The sequence below is a fragment of the Capricornis sumatraensis genome, chromosome 4, assembly GCF_032405125.1.
Source record: "Capricornis sumatraensis isolate serow.1 chromosome 4, serow.2, whole genome shotgun sequence".
Lineage (NCBI taxonomy): Eukaryota > Metazoa > Chordata > Mammalia > Artiodactyla > Bovidae > Capricornis > Capricornis sumatraensis.
The window spans coordinates 24,324,822-24,350,983 of record NC_091072.1 but is presented as its reverse complement, the minus strand read 5'-3'; the positions used below and the strand labels follow the sequence as shown (position 1 = coordinate 24,350,983).

The following is a 26,162-nucleotide window of genomic DNA, read 5'->3' as shown; positions in this document are numbered from 1 at the left end:
TGCAATCTCAAACATGACAGAATGATCTCTGTTCATTTCCAAAGCAAGCCATTCAATATCACAGGAATCCAAGTCCATGCCCTGAACAGTAATGCTGAAGAAGCTAAGTTCTATGAACACCTACAAGACTTTCTAGATCTAACACCCAAAAAAGATGTCCTTTTCATTATAGGGGACTGGATTGCAAAAGTAGGAAGTAAAGAGATACCTGGAGTAATGGGCAAATTTGGCCTTGGAATACAAAATGAAGCAGGGCAAAGGCTAATCGAGTTTTTCCAAGAGAACACACTGGTCATAGTAAACACACTCTTCCAACAACACAAGAGAAGCCTCTACACATGGACATCACCTGATGGTCAATCTGAAATCAGATTGACTATATTCTTTGCAGTCGAAGATGGAGAAGCTCCTTAAAGTCAGCAAAAACAAGACCAGGAGCTGACTGTGGCTCTGATCATGAACTCCTTATTGCCAGATTCAGAGTTAAATTGAAGAAAGCAGAGAAAACGACTAGACCATTCAGGTATGACCTAAGTCAAATCCCTTATGATTATTCACTGGAAGTGACAAATAGATTCAAGGGATAGATCCGAGAGATAGAGCGCCTGAAGAACTATGGACAGAGGTTCATGATACTGTGCAGGGACACTGATCAAGACCATCCCCAGAAAAAGAAAAGCAAAAAGGCAAAATTGTTGTCTGAGGTGGCCTTACAAATAGCTGAGAAAAGAAGAGAAGGGAAAGGCAAAGGAGAAAAGAAAGATATATCCATCTGAATGTAGAGTTCCAAAGAATAGCAAGAAGAGATAAGAAAGGCTTGAGCAGCATTCAATGCAAAGAAATAGAGGAAAACAATAGAATGGGAAAGACTAGAGATCTCTTTAGGAAAATTAGAGATACTAAGGGAATGTTTCATGCAAAGACGGGCTCAATAAAAGAGAGAAACAGTATGGACCTCACAGAAGCAGAAGATAATAAGAGGTGGCAAGAATACACAGAAGAACTGTACAAAAAAGATCTTCATGACTCAGATAACCACGATGGTGTGATCACTCACCTAGAGCCAGACGTCCTGGAATGTGAAGTCAAGTGGGCCTGAGGAATCATCGCTATGATCAAAGTGAGTGGAGGTGATGGAATTCCAGTCAAGCTATTTCAAATCCTAAAAGATGATGCTGTGAAAGTCCTGCAATCAATATGTCAGCACATTTGGAAAACTCAGCAGTGGCCACAGGACTGGAAAAGGTCAGTTTTCATTCCAATCTCAAAGAAGGCAATGCCAAAGAATGTTCAAACTACCACACAATTGCACTCATCTCACACACTAGCAGAGTAATGCTTCAAATTCTCCAAGCCAGGCTTCAACAATACATGAACTGTGAACTTCCAGATATTCAACCTGGATTTAGAAAAGACAGGAACCAGAGATCAAAATTACAAACATCTGTTGGATCAACAAAAAGGCAAGAGAGTTCCAGAAAATCATCTACTTCTGCTTTATTGACTATGCCAAAGCCTTTGACTCTGTTCCACAACAAACTGTGGAATATTCTGAAAGAGATGGGAATACCAGACCACCTGACCTGCCTCTTGAGAAACATGTATGCAGGTCAGGAAGCAACAGTTAGAATTGGACAAGGAATAACAGACTGGTTCCAAATAGGAAAAGGAATACATCAAGGCTGTATATTGTCACCCTGCTTATATAACTTATATGCAGAGTACATCATGAGAAATGCTGGGCTGGAGGAAGCACAAGCTGGAATCAAGATTGCCAGGAGAAATATCAATAACCTCAGATATGCAGATGACACCACATTTATGGCAGAATGTGAAGAGGAACTAAAGACCCTCTTGATAAAAGTGAAAGAGGAGAGTGAAAAAGTTGGCTTAAAGCTCAATATTCAGAAAACAAAGATCATGGCATCTGGTCCCATCACTTCATGGCAAGTAGATAGAGAAACTGTGGAAATAGTGGCTGACTTTATTTTTTTGGGCTCCAAAATCACTGCAGATGGTGATTGCAGCCATGAAATTAAAAGATGCTTACTCCTTAGAAGGAAAGTTGTGACCAACCTAGACAGCATATTAAAAAGTGGAGACATTACTTTGTCCACAAAGGTCCATCTCATCAAGGCTGTGGTTTTTCCAATAGTCATTTATAGTGTGAGAGTTGAACTATAAAGAAAACTGAGCGCCAAAGAACTGATGCTTTTGAACTGTGGTGTTGGAGAAGACTCTTGAGATTCCCTTGGACTGCAAGGAGATCCAACCAGTCATCCTGGAGATCAGTCCTGGGTATTCATTGGAAGGACTGATGTTGAAGCTGAAACTCCCATACTTTGACCACCTGATGCAAAAAGCTGACTCATTTGAAAAGACCCTGATGCTGGGAAAGATTGAAGGTGGGAGGAGAAGGGGACAACAGAGGATAAGATGGTTGGACGGTATCACCGACTCAATGGATGTGAGTTTGGGTAAACTCCAGGAGATGGTGATGGACAGAGAGGCCTGGCATGCTGTGGTTCGTAGGGTCACAAAGGGTCAGACACGACTGATTGACTGAACCGAACTGAATTGAACTGCTCCTTGGAAGAAAAGCTATGAGCAACCTAGACAGCATATTAAAAAGCAGAGACATTACTTTGCCAGCAAAGATCCATCTAGTCAAAGCTATGGTTGTCCAGTAGTCATGTATGGATGTGAGAGTTGGACTGTAAAGAAAGCTGAGGGCCGAAGAATTGATGCTTTTGAACTGTGGTATTGGAGAAGACTCTTGAAGAGTCCCTTGGACTGCAAGGAGAGCCAACCAGTCCATTCTAAATGAAATCTGTCCTGAATATTGTTGGGAAGGACTGATTCTGAAGCTGAAACTGCAATACTTTGGCCACTTGATGCGAAGAGCTGACTCATTGGAAAAGACCCTGATGCTGGGAAAGATTGAAGGCGGGAGGAGAAGGGGACGACAGAGGATGAGATGGTTGGATGGCATCCCTGACTCGATGGACATGAGTTTGTGTAAGTTCTGGGAGTTGGTGATGGACAGGGAAGCCTGACATGCTGCAGTCCATGGTGTTGTAAAGAGTCAGACATGACTGAGTGACTGAACTGGACTGAAAAGTCTCCACTAATCTCGTTTGGAAGACTGTAGGATTTTCTGCACAAATGTGGCATGATTCGTTTTATAGGTTTGGTAATTTCATATGCTAATGAGTGGGAAAATTATTCCAACTATTTTTTGGAAGTGGTGGAGATTTCCAAGAAATCAGCCACCACCCACTCCTTAGTCTTTTGACAGTGCCTTGGAACTGTCATGGTGCCTCTGGGTGTGACATTTAGCTTGCTGATTGATGATCAAGGTCTAATCAAAGTTGACTTTATCTGCCATCTTGAAGCCATTTGATGTCCTTGGTCTATGTCTGATAGCTAAGTTGGTAAAGAATCCTCCTGCAGTGCAGGAAACCCCAGTTTGATTCCTGGGTCAGGAAGATCTGCTGGAGAAGGGATAGGCTACCAACTCCAATATCCTTGGGCTCCCCTTGTGGCCCAGCTGGTAAAGAATCCTCCTGCAAGGTGGGAGACCTGAGTTCAATCCCTGGGTTGGGAAGATCCCCTGGAGATGGAAAAGGCTACCCACTCTAGTATTCTGGGCTGGAGAAGTCCATGGACTGTATAGTCCATGGGGCTGCAAAGAGTCAGACACAACTGAATGAGTTTTACTGGGCTATGTAATTCTTTCCAAAGTTGTGCCCTGCCCCTTTCCCTCCTGTTACAAAACTAAGCATCATAATAACCTCAGAAATACTTGAGTCTTGAGGGCAGGATACATGCTTTATTCAAATAATTCATAGAAAACCAAGGAAAATGCCTGGCACAAAGAAGTTGTGTTTAGATGTGTTTAAGTAAAAGAGAAAATATCATGTACTCTTTCTTAACAGTTGGAGAATTTGGTCTTAGAGGTTAAACTGTCTAATAGCTCACACAAACAGAGTCAGAGGAAGAGGTAGCATCCAGATGATCTAACTCTCGCATTTTTAATTTCAGTTATATTCTACAGTCAGGGATATGAAAAAGAACACAAAGCTGAACATATAGAACAATTATTAATCATAAATACACCAAGGTTATTAAAGTGTCTTATGAACTGGGCTTTCTGTCTTTGCTCAAAACTCACCTTTCACAGGAAATGCCTCTCTCCTTCCCCCATTCCAAGAATGCCGTGTGAACACAACTGACCATGTCTTTGGCCCAAGCTGTTGAGTCCATAGATGGAATCTCACCCAAACTAGGCCATCAGAGGACTTCCTGTTTTAGAATTGTCTGTAAGAAAGAGAATGTAAAATATAAATTTAAGAGTGATAACAGACATGTTCCCTGAAGAACAAAGATATCCAGCTGGCAATTAAAGAAAAGAATGAAGCAACATAACAGAGACTCTTGGGTAACAGTTGGAGAGAGTCCTGAGCAGGTTCAAGTCTTGATTTAGCTGGTCCGGATGCCTGACTACTCTCGCATCACTGAGTTCTGAGAGAATCCTGTGGTCTTTGACATGGGGAGTTCTTCCCATTTCGATTTGTGTTTCTGTTTTTAGCCAATTACAAAGTAATAACTAATGTAGAGGGTCATGAAGTGGGCACATAGTGTTTATCTGTGTTTCTGTGATTTGACTCTAGAAAAAAAATCTACATTTAATAAAGTTAAGAAGGGAATTAAGATAATGACTCAGAAAAAAAAATCATAAAAATTACTCTTCTGAAATCTTAAGTACAAGGCAAAAGTTTCCCAATTAGGAAAAAAATATCTGTCTGACTATATTAGTGTGATGCTAAGGCATTATTTACATCCACATTCATGGAAAATTCTGATCTACCATCTTATAGAGAAACATGCTGTGATTGAGGCTCTTCAAAATGATAAAATGAACTTTTTTTCAAAACAGAGTAGTTGCATGTGTGATACTGACACTTGAATGAATCTGTTGATCTGCTTCTTTTCATTCTATTAGTTCAGAGATGATCAGGGATCATCAAAGTGTGATCAGCTGCCAGCAATTGATTTATAACTCAAAATATTTAAGTGAGAGATAAGCATAGGCATGTCCAGACGTATTTGGCACTAACGAATTAAATCTCCATTAAAATCCTACAAGCACAGGGAATTTGGAAGAAATCTACAAGCCATTCTTTTTCTAATAAATGAGGTCAAAATATTGAATACAAGCATCAATAGTTGTGTCTTATATAATATGCTTTCTCTTTAAAATGTATAACATGATCTTTAGGTTAGTGGTTTCCAAAGTATGGAACCTAATAGCATCAGCATCACTTGGGAACTTGTTTTTTTTTAATTTTTTTTAATGTGGACCACTTGTTAATGACTTTATTGCACTGTTACAATATTACTTCTGTATTGTGGTTTTGTTTTGTTTGGTTTGTTTTTCTGAACCACAAGGTATGTGAGATCTCAGCTCCCCAACCATAGACCAAACCCATACCCCCTACATGGGAAAAGGAAGTCTTAACCACTGGACCACCAGGGAAGTCCCTGGGAACTTGTGCAAAGCACAGATTCTTGGGTTCTACTCAAAACTTACTGTATCAGAAACTCTGGGTATGAGACCAACAGTCTTTGAACCCCCCTCCTCCTATTTATATACTGAAACCCTAATGTGATGGTTTGGAGGTAGACATTTAAGGAGCTAATTAGGTTTAAGTGAGGTCAGGAGTAAGGTTCCTGTCATGGGATTCAGTTCAGTTCAGTTGCTCAGTCATGTCTGACTCTTTGCAATTCCATGGACTGCAGCACGTCAGGCTTCCCTGTTCATCACCAACTCCCAGAGCTTGCTCAAACTTATGTTCATTGAGTTGGTGATGCCATTCAACCATCTCATCCTCTGTCATCCCCTTCTCCTCCCAACTTCAATCTTTACCAGCATCAGGGTCTTTTCTAATGAGTCAGTTCTTCACATCAGATGGCCAAAGTATTGGAGCTTCAGCTTCAGCATCAGTCCTTCCAATGAATATTCAGGGTTGAGCTCCCTTAGGATTGACTGGTTGGATCTCCTTGCAGTCTAAGGGACTCTCAAGAGTCTTCTTGAAACCACAGTTGAAAAGCATCAATTATTTGGCACTCAGCTTTCTTTATGGTCCAACTCTCACATTCATACATGACTACTGGAAAAACCATAGCTTTGACTAGATGGACCTTTGTTGGCAAAGTAATGTCCCTGCTTTTTAGTATGCTATCTAGGTTTGTCATAGCTTTTCTTCCAAGGAGCAAGCTGCTTTTAATTTCATTGCTGCAGTCACCAACCGCAGTGAGTTTGGAGCCCAAGAAAATAAAGTCTCTCATTGTTTCCATTGCTTCCCCATCTTTTTGCCATGAAGCGATGGGATCGGATGCCATGATCTTAGTTTTCTGAATGTTGAGTTTTAAGCCAGCTTTTTAATTCTCCTCTTTCACTTTCATCAAGAGGCTCTTTGGTTCCTCTTTGCTTTCTGCCATATGGGTGGTGTCATCTGCATATCTGAGGCTATTGATATTTCTCCTGACAATCTTGATTCCAGCTTGTGCTTCATCCATCCTGGCATTTTGCATGGTGTAGAAATGGCAACCCACTCCAGTATTCTTGCCTGGAAAATCCCATGGACGGAGGAGCCTGGTAGGCTACAGTCCATGGGGTGTCAGAGAGTTGGACATGACTGAGAGACTTCACTTCACTCACTCTGCATATAAGTTAAATAAGCAGGGTGACAATATACAGCCTTGACATACTCCTTTCCCCATTTGGAACCAGTCCCTTCTTCCATGTCTGGTTCTAACTGTTGCTTCTTGAGCTGCATACAGGTTTCTTGGGAGGCAGGTTAGGTAGTCTGGCATTCCCGTCTCTTGAAGATTTTCTACAGTTTGTTGTGATCCACACAGTCAAAGGCTTTAGCATAGTGAAGCAGAAGTAGATGTTTTTCTGGAACTCTCTTGCTTTTTCAATGATCCAACACATGTTGGCAATTTGATCTCTGGTTCTTCTGTCTTTTCTAAACCCAGTTTGAACATCTGGAAGTTCTCGGTTCATGTACAGTTGAAGCCTGGCTTGGAGAATTTTGAGCATTACTTTGCTAGTGTGTGAGATGAGTGCAGTTGGTGGTAGTTTGAACCTTCTTTGGCATTGCCCTTCACTGTGACTGGAATGAAAACTGACCTTTTACAGTCCTGTGGCCACTGATGAGTTTTCCAAATTTGCTAGCATATTGAGTGCAGCACTTTCACAGCATCATCTTTTAGGGTTTGACATAGCTCAACTGGAATTCTATCACCTCCACTTGCTTTGTTTGTAGTGATGCCTCCCATGGCTCACTTGACTTTGCACACTAGGATGTCTGGCTCTAGGTGAGTGATTACACCATTGTGGTTACCTGGGTCATTAAGATCTTTTTACTGTAGTTTTCCTTGTATTCTTGCCACCTCTTCTTAATATTTTCTGCTTCTTTTAGGTCCATACCATTTCAGTCCTTTATTGAGCCCATCTTTGCATGAAATGTTCCCTTGGTATCTCTAATTCTCTTGAAGAAATTTTCCTGGTATCTCTAGTCTTTCCCATTCTACTGTTTTCCTCTATTAGTAGCCTTACAAGAAGAGACCAGAGAGATATTCTCTACTTCTTTTTTTGCATGAACATTCACTGAGGAAAGGCCACCTGAACACAGCAGACAAGAGGCAGCTGGCTGCAAGAAGTTGGCTAAACCCCATCCTGAATCTGCCAGCACCTTGTTTTTTGGACTTTCCAGCATCCAGAACTATGAGAAATTAATATTGCTTAACCCATCAGTCCATGATATATTTGTTGTAGCAGCCTGAGCTAGCACAAACTAAAGTTTGAGAACCACTGATCCAGAACAAGCCAGGTTCCTTAATGGCATTTTCAGAGATGTACGGGGGAAAGTGATGTATGGATGTGAGAGTTGGACTATAAAGAAAGCTGAGCACAGAAGAATTGATGCTTTTGAACTGTGGTGTTGGAGAAGACTCTTGATGAGTCCCTTGGACTGCAAGGAGATCCAACCAGTCCATCCTAGAGGAAGTCAGTCCTGGATGTTCATTGGAAGGACTGATGATGAAGCTGAAACTGCAATACTTTGGTCACCGGATGTGAAGAGCTGACTCATTTGAAGAGACCCTGATTCTGGGAAAGATTGAGGGCAGGAGGAGAAGGGGGCAACAGAGGATGAGATAGTTGGATGGCATCACCGACTCAGTGGACATGGGTTTGGGTGGACTCCGGGAGTTGGTGATGGACAGGGAGGCCTGGTGTGCTGCAGTTCATGGGGTCGCAACGGGTTGGACAAGACTGAGCAACTGAACTGAACAGAAGGGGAAAGAACCCACAATGAGAATACTTCTGTACACTTATTTGGGCAGTAAGGCAAGCTCATAAAATCACGTGTTTGAATGTGACATCTGTTTTTTCATAGAATCATGGTAAAAATGTTGTGCTTAGGTATTTCTTACTTGTGTAAAATTTAAACACTTGGGAGTGGCACTAGTTACTATTACATGACCCTAGTAGTTTAAAACTTTATACAATCTGCTGCTGAATCATTTAATATTTTCTTAGGCATTTACAGTGAACAATTGGGTTACTCAGTAATTGAAAGTTTGAATACTGCAATAGCAAGCTATTTTCCTTTTTAAAAAATGTTTTTAATTCTTATAACTCATGTTTATTAAGTGAAAAAGGGCTTATGCACCTGGGTATTATCACATAAATTCATTATTTAGCACTGAATAACATTTTGAAAGAATCAAGAAAATAATGGTAGTTGTAACACTACATTTACTTTGTTTGCTTTTCCTGTTTCTGAGTGGCTCAGTCAGGCTTGTAGGAAATGACTTATTTTCCTTTACACATTGTTCCAACAAAATTTACTGAAATTAGAAAGAAAAGTGCTCTTCCTTTAGGTAACTGAGTTCTGAAAACCCATAACCTAAAACTCCATTTTCACATTACAGAGATACTTTTGTTGTAACAGTTACATTGTGCTTTTTTATAATATGATGTTCTTCAAACTTGTATTTGAAAAGATATATTTAAGTAGAATTGTGTTTAATTCATTGGCTTTTTAAATTATTAGAGAATATTGTTATTTTTATTTAGCAATAAATAAATTTTAAAAGTTACTTTCTGTCTTTTCTGTTTCCCCATTTTTAGCCAAATATTCCTAAGCAAAAACTTACTAGAATAGGACAGGTTATTTAAAGAAATTTTCTAACTCTAAGTGAAACTTTTTGTAATACTGATTACCCACTTTATTTACCTGTTCTTGGGTTTGAAATGTATATGTTGCTTTTAAAGAAGGCAAAGAGACACTTTAATTGCTGCACGTGATAAAGATTTTATAAACGTTTACATCATGTATGGGAATTTTCATTACTTAGGCATTGCAGAGCAAAAGTACTTTTACTATTATAGACATGATATGTTTCTTCCCAAAGTTTACTTCTTTACCAATTTCTCAAAATATACAAAGTTATCTGATCCCTATCTCATTAATCCTTTTACAAAACAAGAAAAACACTTTGGGATAAAATCCAGGGATCTTGTAACAAGGAAGAGCCTTGCTGTTTCTAGATCAGTGTTGTCACTATAGTTATTTTGTTTATCTTGGTGAAGAATGGGATATTTGGTCTATTTTTTATGTTTATGATATCATAAAATATCATAAAATCTCTATAACATTAACAGACTTGTAGCTGTTAAATTTTAAAGTTGCTGGAAGAGATTCACAAGTAAGAAGAGCTTTCTTCAGATTTGACCGCTATGTACACTGTTTGCAATTAAAATCTTTACCAATAGGTGGGGCTAGAAAGTTTAATACTTATTCCAATAATTGAACTTACTGGAAAAATGTGCTTTTTTTCTTTTAAGAAAAAGCATTATAAAGCAGTATGTGCATATATATAATATTAAACCCTGTTTATTTCTGTTACAGGACCATCTAATACAGTCCGACTGGTGGGTGGCAGCGGCCCTCACGAAGGCAGAGTGGAGATTTTCCACGAAGGCCAGTGGGGTACGGTGTGTGATGACCGCTGGGAACTGCGTGGAGGACTGGTCGTCTGCAGGAGCTTGGGATACAAAGGTGTTCAAAGTGTGCATAAGCGAGCTTATTTTGGAAAAGGTAAGTTTTTTTTAAATGAATTGTAAGCATTCTCCAGTACGTATAATCAAGTAGAGACGGGAACATATAGAAAAGGAAGTAGAATTTTTTTTTACAGGCCTTTCCCAGAAAGTAGGAATGAAAAGAGATTTAAGGAAAAGACAAATGCCCTTAGACACCTTTTAATGTCTACATTTCCTTTAGACTGAATTGGTTAGTGGAAAATGTAACAGAGGAAATGCGGGAAATGATCGGCAAAGCAGAGCAGGAAGCAGTCAGTTATGGACAAGGCCTGACTTCCTGGGACACTCACTGACCTCTCTGGGTCTTGTGGGCAATGCCTCGTGCTCCCCCATTCTCTCTTCTGTGGAACTGAGCGGGGTACCGGTTTCAGCGTTTACCTCCCAGCCACCACGCCCTGCGAGTCGCTTCAGTCCTGCCCGACTCTCTGCGAGCCCATGGACTGCAGCCCGCCAGGCTCCTCTGTCCATGGAATTGTCCAAGTGAGAATACTGGAGTGGGTTTCCACTTCCTTCTCCAGAAAGGGCAGTAGAAACTCTGAAAGAAAAAGGAGCAATTATACGGGCTCTCTATGCCTGCCAGTTATGACTTCTCCTCTCTCTAAGAAATGTGATGGGAAATAGGAATGGAAAGGTTACTTTCCCCTCTATGTGAGGTTGAATCACGTAGTTCTTATGCTGCATGTAAATTTGTGCATTTTCATCTGATGACTTGGTAACATGTTTTATGAATGTATTGAAAGAGCTTGGGAGAAAATTTGCAGGGGATAAAATATTTGAAAGTTTACCCATGGTATTTTTACTACCTCATTTTTTCCCCCTACCCTGGCATCTTATATTAGGTTTTATGTATAATTAAACATACATAAGTTCTGAAGGACAGATTAGAAGAAAGTAGCCATATATAGATAAACTAGAATTTTAAAGTCAGTATTTCCTCTTTTTTTATTCTTCTGTCCATATGTGATGAGTAACTAGTATCTCTGAAGTTGATGGTAACCAAAAAAGAGAGAAAGATCTGACCACCTTCATCTTGCATTAGTTATTCTTCTAGAGAGGTATTGGCAATAGAGATTGGATGCAGAATTATAGACATAACATAGCAGCATTACCAGGTAGGTAATACAGGAATGCCTGGTATGCTGCAGGCCATGAGTCATAAAGAGTAGGACACGACTGGGCGACTGAACAATTACCAGGTGATCTTATGTGTAATAATAAAATAGTCGAGTATGTCAAATTATATCAAAAGACTAAACAAGATAGACTTCTTAAATTCATGAAATATATTCATGAAACATATTGTTAATCCTCTGTCCATGGGAGTCTCCAGGCAAGAAAACTGGAGCGGGTGGCCGTTTCCTCCTCCAGGAGATCTTCCTGACCCAGGGAGTGAGCCCACATCTCTTACGTCTCCCACACTGCCAGGCAGGTCCTTTACCACTAGCATCACCTGGGAAGCCTGTGTTTAGTCCTATTATGTTACAATTTACTGAGGAATAACTCTCTGTCATGCATTGTGCTAAACACATAAGCAGTATTAATAATAGATCACAATTATATCCTTTATTCCTTTACCTAAATGAATTTATTATATCAGATTTAAGAGATGAATTTTAGAAGAAATCTAGATTCCAAAGTCTTTAGAGACCAGAAGGATAATTTAACTTCATAAAGAGGCTAAAGACAAGACAGAAAGAAAGTGGTGATAGTGAAAGTTTCTGTTCTGTTTTGTTTAAGCCCCTAGTCACCAGTTTTTAATTTGTGTGTTAAAGCTCTGAATAGAAGAAACAAAGGAAATAGAAAATATCCATAAGTTGCCACCACCAAATAGATTTTTGGAATTTCCAAATTTTTCCATTTACACTACACTTTCAGAACTTCCTCAGCTTGAAATTGTCAGACTAAAATTATTCATGTACCTGTAAAATTTACTTCCACATGAAATGTTTTAAACATTGATAAGCTAGATTTATTTTTTTCCCCCAGAGAAGGGAAAAAGAAAAAAAAAAAGCCCCAACTCTTCATCACTAGAAAATCAAGTGAATCAGTTAATTGTTTAGGAAGACTAATCTGCCAGTCTGAGTTTCTAGAATGTTCTTTTCAGAGAGATTCCATTTCTATGTAACTAAGATCTGTAGCATGAAAGGCCATTTATTTAAAATACATAATTTTATAAAAAAACATTTCAAATATGAACTGTAGGAGGAAACAGAATAAGACGTTATACCCAGGCTCCATTCCTTTTCTGAATATGGAGCCTTGCTATAGATTTCAAAGTTGTTTTCCCTTAGTCAATACACAACTGGAGACTATTATCGTAAGATTCCATTAACTTGAAGGCCTAGTTTCACAAGTAAAATACTCTTTCCCCCCCAGATTTTATTCATTCTTGCTTATACTTCTAGGGATTTCTAGTCTAAAGCACTAGGGATTTCTAGTCTAAAACACTGGTAAGAAAGGAATAAAATAAATATTCTGAAATACTAGCCAAAAAAAAAAGCTTATTATTTAAATAGGAAACAATTGAGTTTAGTCTCAAGTGAAATGATTCATTTGGCTATATGGAAACAATCATCTCAAGATTTTTCCGAGATAACTGACTACTTCTCTAAAATAGGCGTCCATTTTCAGTGAGGCTATGTATTTACATTAAAATTAAAAGACGCTTGCTCCTTGGAAGAAAAGCTATGACAAACCTAGACAGCATATTAAAAAGCAGAGACATTACTTTGCCAGCAAAGGTCCATCTAGTCAAAGCTATGGATTTTCCAGTGGTCATGTATGGTTGTGAGAGTTGGACTATAAAGAAAGCCGAGCACCAAAGAATTGATGCTCTTGAACTGTGGTGTTGGAGAAGCCTCTTGAGAGTCCCTTGGACTACAAGGAGATCCAACCAGTCCATCCTAAAGGAAATCAGTCCTGAATATACACTGGAAGGACTGATGCTGAATCTGAAACTCCAGTACTTTAGCGACCTGATGCAAAGAACTGACTCATTGGAAAAGACCCTGATGCTGGGAAAGATTGAAGGTGGGAGGAAAAGGGGACGACAGAGGATGAAATGGTTGGGCAGCATCACTGACTTGATGGACATAAGTTTGAGCAAACTCCAGGAGATGGTAAAGGACAGAGGAGCCCAAAGTGCTGCCATCCATGGGATTGCAAAGAGTCGAACATGATGGACCAACTGAACAGCAAAGATTTGTTTTGAATCTGAAAAGAAATGGCGTCTAGAAAGTGCCCAGTTTGAAGCCAGACTCACAGCATTGCTCACAAGTGACAAGATCACAGGGAGCAGGACCACTAACTGTATAATTACATATTTACCATCCTCTTTGAAAAGTGAAAGTCACTAAGTCATGTCCAACTCTTTGCGACGCCATGGACTGTAGCCTACCAGGCTCCTCTGTCCATGGAATTCTCCAGGCAAGAATACTAGAGTGGGTAGCTGTTCCCTTCTCCAGGGCATCTTCCCAACCCAGGGATCAAACCCAGGTTTCCTGCATTGCAGGCAGATTCTTTACTGTCTGAGCCACCGGGGAAGCTGAAAGTTGAAAGGTAGATAAGTCAGATTAGTGTTACATTGTGGAGTGACATTCGTGATGTTCCAAGGGTGGAAAAGTTGAATGTGGTTTTCTGCAGTACGGAGGTGTGACTTAAGAACATTCTGTGTAACATTCTCTAGTAAGGTCCCCGCTCTGCTGCACACACACACCCAGCGCTGTTTCAGCTCTCTGTGGAAATTCACCCCCAAACAACTGAAGAATGATGATAAGAATTTTAAAATAGTAAAGCAAGGTGGGCTGGGAGAAAAAATAGAACTGAGGTGATTTGTTCTGAAGAAAAAGAATCTGAAAAATGAACTTCATGATCTGCTTCAGTGTACATTGTATTTTAAGAAACAGGCTTACAACATAAACTGATTCTGGATTAGTCATGGCAAACCATCATTTCATGTGAAGCTGTTTAAACTCTTCCTTTTTCCGTTTTAAATTTACAGTTTTACTCAGGAGGTAAACGAGAAAGCAATTTTGACTGCAAAAGAGAAGCAGGCAAGGAAACTTAGAAGTATGAGTGGGGAGGTGTAGAGCAGAGAAGAGGAGGGAGGTGCGTTAAAGTTTTAATTGTATGTCATTCTCATAGGAAAGTAAGAAGAATCAGATTAATGCTATATAGTACATTATTATCAAAATTGAAACAAGAAGGTGAAAGTTTAAATTTATCTCCTTTGTATAGTTCTCCTGTTAAAGAAAGAATACCATTTTCTGGACACAGTCTCCCACTCTCCTTTTTTTTTTTTTTTCCTTCTCATTTTAAAGTAGCAAACCTGGCTTGTTAGAGATAATCCTTAATAACTTTTTAAGAACAATTAGTGTTGCAAGTAAAATGATTCATAGGAACAAAGCTTAAAGCTCACTCCTTTAAATGGGTTCTTTCATCTGGATGCACCTTTTGCATCAAGTGGAATGTTCTTTCTTTTTTCCTGAGGAGACAAAAATGTTAAAGAAGCACTGAGAAGCTTCTGGTGCTTGCTGTTGCCTGGAGCAAGGAGGAGGGAGGGAGCCTCTTCTCTCCCAGTGGGCTCCCTGTAGCAAACTTGGATGAGCTTCATCAGGGGATGGTGGTAGTCTGGGAATTTGTTCCAGGCATGTCTGAGCCTTTAGGCTAATGAACGAACTAAGAACTGGTTCTGGAGCAGCCACCTCATCTTCTCCTAAATTTCAAGGAGTTGGTACTGAAGCTCCAAATGTAAAAGCAGAAACAGAAGAAAATTCTAAACATAAATGCTATCTTTTGTACATTACCCCTTTCACGTTCCATATTCAATTTTCTGAGTGGCATTTTAAGAATTATAAAACTAAACTGAAAGAGATCAAAAAGAAAACTCTGTGTCTCTGAACTATCCCTTAGTGATTGGGAGTAAAAACAATCTCAAAGATAAATTAAATATATAAATAGATTAGAACTGCCGATTCTTACATACTGATCCCTGTGCACTGAAAGCTTTCAAATGTTTCTGTGTTCGATATTATGGAAGCTGGTAAAGAAGCAGGGCTTCCCTGGTGGCTCAGATGGTAAAGAATCTGCCTGCAATGCAGGAGACTTGGGTTCGATCCCTAGGTCAGGAAGAGCCTCTAGAGAAAGGGCATGGCTACCCACTCCAGTATTCTTGCCTGAAGAACTCTATGGACAGAGGAGACTAGCAGATTCAACTGAGCTACTAACACTATCACTTTCACTTTCATAGAGCCTAATAGAGTTCGCAACATGTCTGTTCTATTGCTTATCTAACAGAGAAATACTAAGTATGAAATAATATTGTTTATCAAGTGTTTACTATGCAGTCTCATTTAGTGCTCACAGTGCTTATGAGAAAGGTATTATAGCCCCATTCTTCCTAGAAAACTAAGGAAATCTGACAGAACTGTCACAAAACACCCACATTTCCATAGCTGTTATGGTGATTGTGAGGCAGGGGTCAACGTTCATCCCTTATCTTGTCTCTCCACTGGACAGAAAGTCCTTCTAAGTTCTTTAACCTTAAAAACCTCATCTCTAAAGAGCTTGCTTTTTCAGAATCTTAGAATTGTAAAAGTAAATGAAATCAGAGCTATTTCAGCCCCACCCCTCTATTCTGCATATATAATAAAACAGAGAAAATAAGTGGCTTCTCCAGAACCCCAAAACTAGAATCTAGAACTATAATCTAAGTTTACCCACTCTCTAGTCTGATTCCACTTCATTTTTAACATTGGACACCCCACTCCCTTAAAAAAAAAAAAAAAGCATAATGCTTTTCTCAAAGAAGAAGCTGTTGACAAAGCACTTCCCAACTAGAAGTCTAAAAAGTGATATAAATGCATGTCACCCAGCCTTGACTGGATGTAATTAAAATTCATTCAGAGGCTTTAACCATTAGTGATTTTTTGCTTCTTCACTTATCTTATTCAGCAGCTAATCTCAAATCTCATCATGTCACTGTGTATCTGGCTACTGTTTGAAATATGAATACTTTTTAAAAATAAAAGCAGTGGTTACAAAAGATTAAAGAAACTCAAGTCCCTCAAAGAAATATCAATATTTGTCTTGTTTTAAAGAGGTATTAAGAAGAAATGGTATCATCTGTCAAGCACACTGTTAAGCATCACAAACCAAGCTCATAAAACTCCAGAAGCCATGGACGACAGTTTTTGTTGTCTGCTTTCGGAAACACAAAATCAGTTTTTCCTTCCTATACAGCTTTCACATTGTAAAGGAAATTGTAGCTATATAGATGTTTAGATAGATAGAGAAATAGATGATAAACAGGTAGGATTAGAGAATAAAATCATCCCTAAAATACATATATCAATTTTTCATGGTTTCCGCTAGTAGCAAGGATTGCTCAGAGGCAAAAAAATACCAAGGACAGCAGCAATGACAAAAGTCCTTCAGTAACTGTTGTTACCTACAGAAATAAAAACAGATCTGTTTTTTAATCTTTGAAGTGCATATGAAGATAAAATTTTATGAATTTTATTCTACCTTGGCATTAATTTTTAATGCAGAAAACAATTTGGAAGAAGATGGGGAGTAAGTATTAAATAAATTTTTCCTTAGTGTTGATAGTCCTGAATATATTAATATAAAAATAAAATAGCAAATACTTGAAAATAATTTTTATAACTCTATTTGGTCTTCTCTATAGTCAGTGAATTGCACCAAGTTTTAAATGTCATTATGTTCTGTTGCTTGTCCCTATTTTCTCTGTTACTTTGAGAAAATCACACATCCTTTCTGAGTCTCAATTTATTTATCAGTGAAATGTAAATAATTGCCAATATTTTACAAAGTTATTAGAAGTAAATTTGTAAAATTATATATGAAAAGACCCAGTATGTTCACTGTGCCTGAATCTTTTCTGTATAGCATAACACCAGAGTTACTAAAATATTTATCTCATCTATGTGTTCTCAATGGGAAAAGCATTGTAATATGAGGTTAGTGGGAGCTTCCCAGGTGGCGCTAGTGGTAAAGAACCTGCCTGCCAGTGCAGGAGACTTAAGAGACATGGGTTTGATCCCTGGGTCAGGAAGATCCCCTGGAGGAGGGCATGGCAATCCACTCCAGTATTCTTGCCTGGAGAATCCCATGAACAGAGGAGCCTGAGGGACTATGGTCCACAGGGTTACACAGAGTCAGACACGACTGAAGCAACTTATCATGCATGCATGAGTTAAGCATTCTAAATACAGGAATCAGCTTTGCCACTAATTATCTATGTGACCTCAGTTGCTGCATTCACCTAAAACAAAGGTCTTCACTAGAAAGTCAGTCCAAGAGAGGATGGATTCTGATTTTGTTCACTCATATAGGCACTGCAAGGAGATTTGTTAAATGATGGAATCTAATAATGCAAGGGAGATTTCCCAGGTGGTGCAGTGGTAAAGAATCCTGCCAATATAGGAGACATAGAGATGTGAGTTTGATTCCCGAGTCGGGAAGATCCCCTGGAGGAGGGCATGGCAACCCACTCCAGTGTTCTTGCCTGGGGAATCCCATGGTCAGAGCAGCCTGGAGGGCCGCAGTCCATGGGGCTGCAAAGAGCTGGGCATGACTGAGCACACACATACAACTCAGTGATGCAAGGGACTGCAGTAAATCTCTGATGAAAGGCCCTGGCACTAGGCAGACCCAGGGTGGGAATACTGGCTCCATCATGCACTAGCTATGTGATAGGGCAAAGTGACTTCCTCTCTCTGACTTTCACTTTCCATAACAGTATCATGACCCCAAAATAGCATTTATTAACTTTTTAAGATGGAGAATTTAGTAAGGTAACAGCTCAAAAGTACTTTGACTATTTTCTGCCACACAATAAATCCTTAAAACAGTGGGCTTACATGTTCATTTTTATTTTTTTACTGCATCTTTGTCATTCTAATATTCATGAATTTCCCTACTATGGTTTCTAGAAACTTAGACTCACATGGCAGCGCATTGACTGAATAATATCTGTCTTGAGTTGCCCCTGTGGGGATGGCCCTTCTGGACGCTTCAGCTATTGAGAGGATCCTCATATTTAATTCTCTTTTCTTGGATTGTAAAAATTCTGCACTGCTGAGATATAAATCTGGTGACAAGTTCTACGAATTGTAGAATGAAAGCATCACAGTCCCCAGGGTGCAGAGGCCACAGAACCATGCTGTTCTCATGCTCTCAATCACTACAAAACCAAAAGTTTCACTCATGCTTATTCATATAAGTTATAATAAATAACAACCCTTTCAAAAAAGATCTTCACAACCCAGAGAATCACGATGGTATGATCACTCACCTAGAGCCAGACATCCTGGAATGCAAAGTCAAGTGGGCCTTAGGAAGCAACAAAGCAAGTGGAGGTGATGGAATTCCAACTGAGCTATTTCAAATCCTAAAAGATGATGCTGTGAAAGTGCTGCACTCAATATGCCAGCAAATTTGGAAAGCTTAGCAGTGGCTACAGGACTAATAAAGGTCAGTTTTCATTCCCATCCCAAAGAAAAGCAGTGCCAAAGAGTGCTCAAACTATTGCACAATGCTAATAAAGTAATGCTCAAAATTCTCCAAGCCAGGCTTCAACAATACGTGAACCATGAACTTCCAGATGTTCAAGCAGCAGAACCAGAGATCAAATTACCAACATTGGTTGGATCATCAGAAAAGCAAGAGAGTGCCGGGAAAACATCTATTTCTCCTTTATTAACTACACCAAACCCTTTGGCTGTGTGGATTACGATAAACTCCGGAAAATCCTTAAAGAGATGGGAATACCAAATCACCTGACCTGCCTCTTGAGAAGTCTGTATGCAGGTCAGGAAGCAATAGTTAGAACTGTATATGGGACAACAGACTGGTTCCAAATTGGGAAAGGAGTACGTCAAGGCTGTATATTGTCACCCTGCTTATTTAACTTATATGCAGAGTACATCATGAGAAACGCTAGGCTGGGTGAAGCACAAGCTGGAATCAAGATTGCTGGGAGAAATATCAGTAACCTCAGATATGCAGATGACACCACCCTTATGGCAGAAAGCAAAGAAGAACTAAAGAGCCTCTTGATGAAAGTGAAAGAAGAGAGTGAAAAAGTTGGCTTAAAGTGCAGTGTTCAGAATACTAAGATCATGGCATCTGGTCCCATCACTTCATGGCAAATAGGTGGGGAAACAATGGAAACAGTGACAGACTTTAATTTTTTGGGCTCCAAAATCACTGTGGATTGTGACTACAGCCATGAAATTAAAAGATGCTTGCTCCTTGGAAGTAAAGTTATGACCAACCTAAACAGCATATTTGGAGAAGGGAATGGCAACCCACTCCAGTACTCCTGCCTAGACAATCCCATGGATGGAGGAGCCTGGTAGGCTGCAGTCCATGGGATTGCTAAGAGTTGGACACGACTGAGCATCTTCATTTTCACTTTTCACTTTCATGCATTGGAAAAGGAAATAGCAACCCACTCCAGTGTTCTTGCCTGGAGAATCCCAGGGACAGGGGAGCCTGGTTGGCTGCCGTCTATGGGGTCGCAGAGTTGGACACGACTGAAGTGACTTAGCAGCAGCAGCAGCAGACAGCATATTAAAAAACAAAGACATTACTTTGTCATCAAAGCTATGGTTTTTCCAGTAGTCATGTATGGAAGTGAGAGCTGGACTATAAAGAAAGCTGAGCACCGAAGAATTGATGCTTTTGAACTATGGTGTTGGAGAAGAAGCTTGAGAGTCCCTTGGACTGCAAGGAGATCCAACCAGTCCATCCTAAGAGAAATCAGTCCTGAGTATTCATTGGGAGGACTGATGGTGAAGCTGAAACTCCAATACTTTGGCCACCTAATGTGAAGAACTGACTCACTGGAAAAAGACCCTGATGCTGGGAAAGATTGAAGGTGGGAGGAGAAGTGGATGACAGAGGATGAGATGGTTGGATGGCATTACCGACTCAATGGATGTGAACTTGAGTAAACTCTGGGAGTTGGTGATTAACAGGGAGGCCTGGCATGCTGCAGTCCATAGGGTTGCAAAAAGTCGGACATGACTGAGCAACTGAACTAAACTGAACTGAACTCATAAATACAATTTATAAATGCCCCACTGTTTTGGCTCCCTTCCACGTTAGCAGGAAAATGGCTTTATTATTTGTCCAGTTGTTGTTATTTGCTTATCTTGTTGAGTAGCTCTTTGGGTCAATTTCGGAAAAGTTTAGATAGACCTTATGTATTTAAAATAAATGCACACACACACAAATGTGCTCATAAACACAATTACTCACAAACACAAAACGGACCACAATATACCTAGTAAGAGCAATTTGAAAACCAAAGAGTATTACTGGTCAGGCTTCTGATTTTAAGATCATATTCCTCTAATCTTTTTTCCTTTTCATCTACCTTAAAAATTCAAATTGAAAAGGCTTATTACTCTTATAAACATTTCATAAACTAATTGAGCTCTCCAAGTTGCTACTCATAATTGATCAGACCAGGAAAACCTTTGCTTGTCTAATAGAGAAATTATTTGGATACTAATGATTTAATTACTATTATGTGAAATGAAAAATATACTATTCCCAGTTACTTTGATAATGTAAACCTAAATATTATTAATATTTGTCTTTATTTGGATATTTCTAGTGAAGGCACAAATTATTCAAAAATTAAGTAAGTGCACTTATTTATTTTATATATGGAACTTATAATTTCCTAATTCTAAAAGTAAATAAAAACATGTCTTTACAGAAAATGTCTATGTAAACATCCTATGAAGTGCTGCATTAGCTTATAGATTTTTTTTTCTTCTTCAATCCATCTTCCACATTTCTGCCAGACTTACAATTCTAAAATATAGTTCTGATGATGTTATTATTTTTTTTGTTTATAGCATGGTCCTAGCTTCCTATCCAACCTTCCCAAAGAGTCCTCCTCCTCCCATTAATGGACTCTGTTACAGATGCCAGAAGACCATTCACTGTTTTAATCCATCATACATTTCATGATGCCCCCACTGTATGGAATTACATCTTTTCAATATATGGAAAACCTTCATTCATTTTTTAAGCTTTGGTCAAATATAATCCACATCACGATTATAAAATTTCCAGTATCTGCTAATTTAGTTGCTCAGTCGTGTCCAACTCTTTGTGACCCCGTGAACCACAGCACGCCAGGCCTCCCTGTCCACTACTATACAATTATATACACTAGTCATGCATATATTATTAACTTTTAATTAACTCACAGATTATTTGAAAATCAGTTAAGAGTAATGGAATTATATGTGCCATTTTATATTCCTCTGTAAAAAAACAAATCTTCATTTAGCTTTTAGAGCTACACAGAGGTATGTTTCTAGGTTTTGAATTTGCTTCTAAACATGCTTTATATAGTTCTTGAGACTGAAAGAGAACCCTTTACCATCATATTGATCCAAATGGAAAAAGTGCATTATTGATTATACTTACAGTATTCAGATATTTATTTACCATCCACAGTTTTACAAAGGTATTTATTGGAATTTCACTGCTAAATCATCAGTTTCTTGATGACATGAAATGTTCTTGAAAATTCGTCAGGTTTGCAATATTATATGTTTAACAAAACCAAATGGAATCATTCATTTATAAGTTTTTCAAAGAGTCTGTTCCCAAGTGTCTTAAGTATGAAAGAAAAAACTGTTATACCTGATACACTTAAAAAAATCTTTAGAGAATATCAGAAAAACATTGCCAAACATTCATTTTAAAGTTATCTTTTCTTGCCATGAATTCCTTAAAAAAAAGAAGTTGTTTTCTTAGTCACTGATAAAATAATGTTCTTATCTTGAAAGTGGCAGTTAAGTTTGTTTGGTTAATTATCTTCTAGGTAGCCGATGCTGACAGCCTGTTTTTCCTTCTAATGTGTCTGAGGAAGATTTCAGACAAAGAGTACAAGTGTTACCTCTGCCATTTTCTTGTTTGCTTGTGTTTGCAATTAATAATCTGTAGTCTTCTTGCAGGATAGTTTGTAAGCCCTTTGCTGATCGTGTTAGTCTTAGTTTAATTAAAAATAGATAATATACCTGGTAGACCAGACACATGCAGACTGCAACACACAGGAAGCTAAGAAAAGAACTGCAGGATCGCTTATGTTCTGGATACACCTCCTACCAGACACGTTTAGATCATTAAGTTATAGCATATATCCATTGTTAGGAAAGCTGATTTCCTCCCTTATTTTTAAAAATAAAATTAATTTATTAAATCCTTGGAGAAAACCAATAATTAGTTAATCTATGATTTCATAAAAGTCTGTATGAAGAGCTGAACTTCATAACAGCTCTTATTACTTAGTATTTTTGTCATTTACACACTGACCGAAAATAAAATTTTCTGGAGTAGAGAGTTAACTTTTGAATCTTAACATAGGGTGCAGAGCTTGCATGTGGATAATGAGCAACACATTTTTTGTTAAATTAGTGAATAAATTAATGACTGTTCCACACAAACATAAACATTAAACTATACTTATTAATACAGTTGTATCTGATTTTTGCAGGTACAGGTCCAATATGGCTGAATGAAGTATTTTGTTTTGGGAAAGAATCATCCATTGAAGAGTGCAGAATTAGACAGTGGGGTGTGAGAGCCTGTTCGCACGACGAAGATGCTGGAGTCACTTGCACTACATAATGCATCATATTTTCATTCACATTTTTTAAACTGTTACAAAGTGATTTTTTTTCCTTTGCTTCACTAAAATCAGCTTAATTAATATTTAAGAAATTAAGAATTTTGTCCACAGAAAGGGAATATTTAAAAATCACTGGATAAACATATAAAATAACTTCATATTTGCTTCAAATACCATTTCAACTTCTCTAGGTTTTTAAATGGCATTTTCTAATATAATCACATATATTGAATTCAATATATTGAAGTTTAAGGCTTCTGGATTACAAATGCCAGTGATAATGGAAACACATCCCAATCACTGGCTACAATTTGTATCTTTATTACAAGACCCAATTTTTGCCTTCTTTGTAATCTATTTAGTTGATTTTAATGCGATTACTTTTTGAATAATGAGAAGGTTGGCAAGTTTTCTTTCATGCCACGTTGGCAAAATCTCCAACCCATACACATTTCTAAAGGAAGAATCTTAGTTCAAGATTTCTGTGCAGTAACTTGGCAGTTAGATAGTAATGTTCATGATATGTTTTGGCCATGATGAAAAACTGATCAAGTTTTACCTGCTCAAATATTGACAAAGTCATTAGTAACACGACTAATCACATGGTCATTAATAATAACATGATTATTTGACATGGTCAAGTGTTGACAGTTTTGTTGTTTTTATTTTTATTTTTATACTGAACCGTTAAGTTAGTTGAAAGCAAGACATATGAGAAAAAGCAAAGGCCCACCATATAATTAGCAGGTCAAAAATGTCATTTTATAACATAGAGCTCAGCTTGCTATACATTTTGAACTAAGATGAGTAATTACTTTGTACTATTCTAGGACTGTGTTTAAAAGGTAAGTATATCTACGTACTCAGTTTTAATTAACACTGTGCAAATATCCTGCTTGCAGAAGGAAGTTTCAATGACCCATCGCTATAGTCTTTCATTAAGAGAGTCAATATTTACAACCCAGAGAGAGGTAATCTTTACTTCTAAAGGGTTGATGACCCTGAGAAGCCAGGATAGTACCAAGTTCATCCAGTAACTCAGTGACTAGATATACAGGTAGAAAGACTAGCAATTTCTGTTGAAATTCAGCTTAATCTCAGCCCTGAGAAATATAATTTTCAAGTTTATAAGCCCAACTCAGAGAAACATGTGATTAGAAAACCACTAGTACAGGATGGTCCTACTATTCTTTCTTTAATGATGATAAACAAAAGCATGGTCTTAGAGCATTTTTCCATATCCTGAAGTCTTCACAAATATACCTAGATAATAGACTCAGTGCCCTCTCAATTGCAAAGGCAAAAGTGTTATGTTGGAATTGGAAATAGGGGAAATGGTCTGCTGAAAATGCACTTCATCACAGTATACTTTTCTAATTGTTATACATAGGTGATTTACTCCAGCAGTGTAGTTTTGTAATTAAGTATTGAAGGAGCCCCTCAGCATAGAACTAATCTGCAGATACTGAAAGAGGTGGGTTTTGCTATTATTGTTGCTTTCCTTTGGGTATGTTTGGGGTTTTTTTGTAGAGGTTTGTTTGTTGTTTTAGCTCCTAGTTTATAAAGCTTACAGGCAAAACAAGGAAGTATTTTGAACTACCTTGGCTGTGGGACATGTTTTCTGAAGGCAATATGGTTTTGAGCCTGAAACTCATGCTCCAGGTTTTAAAAGTGTTACATAATTTATGAAACTATTGTGCCATAGGTTTTTCTACAGAAATGTCAAGTACACACAGAATTGTTAAAAGGGAAATTACTATATTATTTTTAATATCTCTAGAATTGAATGTAACCTGAAAGCTCGTTGGGGTTCCCTGAATGAAAAACTTTAGAGTTACATGCCTAGGGTAATTTTAGGGAGAAAAGAAGAAAAAAAGATTGAAATACATTTGTTAATCATCCATTAAGAACCTCCCTAGGGCCAAGTAAGTTCAATCAAACCTACTGGAGAACACTTCAATTTTTTTCAAAAAATGTCTTTGATGTTACATGCTTACATCTTTTCCCTGAAAAGACTGATAAAATTAATGACATAAATTGCTCATTTATTTTCTTTTACTTAACTGCATAAAATTGTCCTCCTCTAAAAGTTCAGCAGCAGAAGACAGTGAAAACACAGCTGTTCTGAATTAGGGCCTATTAAAGAAGTCTAGGCCTGCTGACTTCAAGAACTAATAAGACCTATCCAAGTCAGCTGCCAGGGTGACTCTGGGGTCAAAGGGATAAGCTGAGAGCTGACTGTAAAAAGAAAGGGAGCCTGGAAGGGAGGGGGCCGGGTGGATGGATGGGTGGGGAGAAGGAAGAGAAGAAGGAAAGAAGAGAGACCCCAGGAAGCAAGTCTGCTCATCACCGCTTCATTACACACCGAACCTTCTGAGTTAGAAGGTAAGTTGCTTTATGATATTTTTATATATTGTGCCCTGAAGAAATGAAGTAGCAATAATTATTTTTATCTCAATATTCAGACTCTAAAGTCAACTTGCTACCTAAAAACAGAGCTTCACTCCACATTGCAAGTAGTAAGGAAATCAAGAAATTCAGGGGAGCATTATCCCGTATCAGAACTCCCCACCAGTGGCTGTGCACTCCAGTTACCCCGGCGGGGAGCAGGGGAATCAGCTGTCAACTTAGGTTCATGGCATGACAACAAAACAAGCACTTCCTATGCTAGAACACCATTTGTTGTGTTTTTCATTTTTAAAATAGAATTGCAGTATATCATCTTCTACTCCTTAACATTCAGAAACCATATCACATTAAGATGAAGGAGAAATGAATAACATTCTCTGTGGATTATGTGCTTCTCATAGGGATGAAAACCTTGAGCAATTCATTATTATTTATCAAGTGCTTTCTCCACCAACAAGGCCTTTCATTTTCTCGGTTTCACGAAAAGGCTAGTGTAGACGGGAAGCCTTGTGATTTGGTCACGGGCCTGGAAGGGAAAGCCTCAGTTTCTCCTCTCACTCTGCCCCCTGAAGGCTGTACATCTTTAGGAAATTCATTTAACCTCTAAATCTTCAAACCCCAGCATGAAAAATAGGAGTGAACACATGATTTTTCTAAACTCAGGGTGTGCTTGTGAGTTGATGTGAACATAAATTATGGAAAGAAGTGATCTAAGTACGGTGAATAGTTACCAGCCCTCGCTTGTTGTGTTAATACTAGTAAAGAACTGGGATTATTTTGAAGTTGCTCTTGTGTTTTTAGACTGTGGCTTTTGTCCTTTCATTTGGACATAACCCTGAGACCCTCACACATCACAGCGTCGTTGGGGTTCATAATGTGACAGTGCTTGGTAAA

The 26,162-nt window shown here is 38.5% G+C and overlaps 1 protein-coding gene across 3 annotated transcripts in view; it reads left to right on the top strand.

The window, feature by feature from the left end:
- MSR1 (macrophage scavenger receptor 1) overlaps nucleotides 1–24,789 on the top strand; it is a 79,072-nt gene extending 54,283 nt beyond the window's left edge. For all 3 annotated transcript variants that reach the window (XM_068970178.1, XM_068970176.1, XM_068970177.1), the window contains 2 exons: nucleotides 9,987–10,175; nucleotides 22,725–24,789. In XM_068970178.1, the coding sequence (XP_068826279.1) occupies nucleotides 9,987–10,175; nucleotides 22,725–22,858 (323 nt within the window). In that variant the 3' untranslated portion in view covers nucleotides 22,859–24,789. The remainder of the gene's footprint in view (nucleotides 1–9,986; nucleotides 10,176–22,724) is intronic.
- The last annotated feature ends 1,373 nt before the right edge of the window (nucleotides 24,790–26,162 follow it).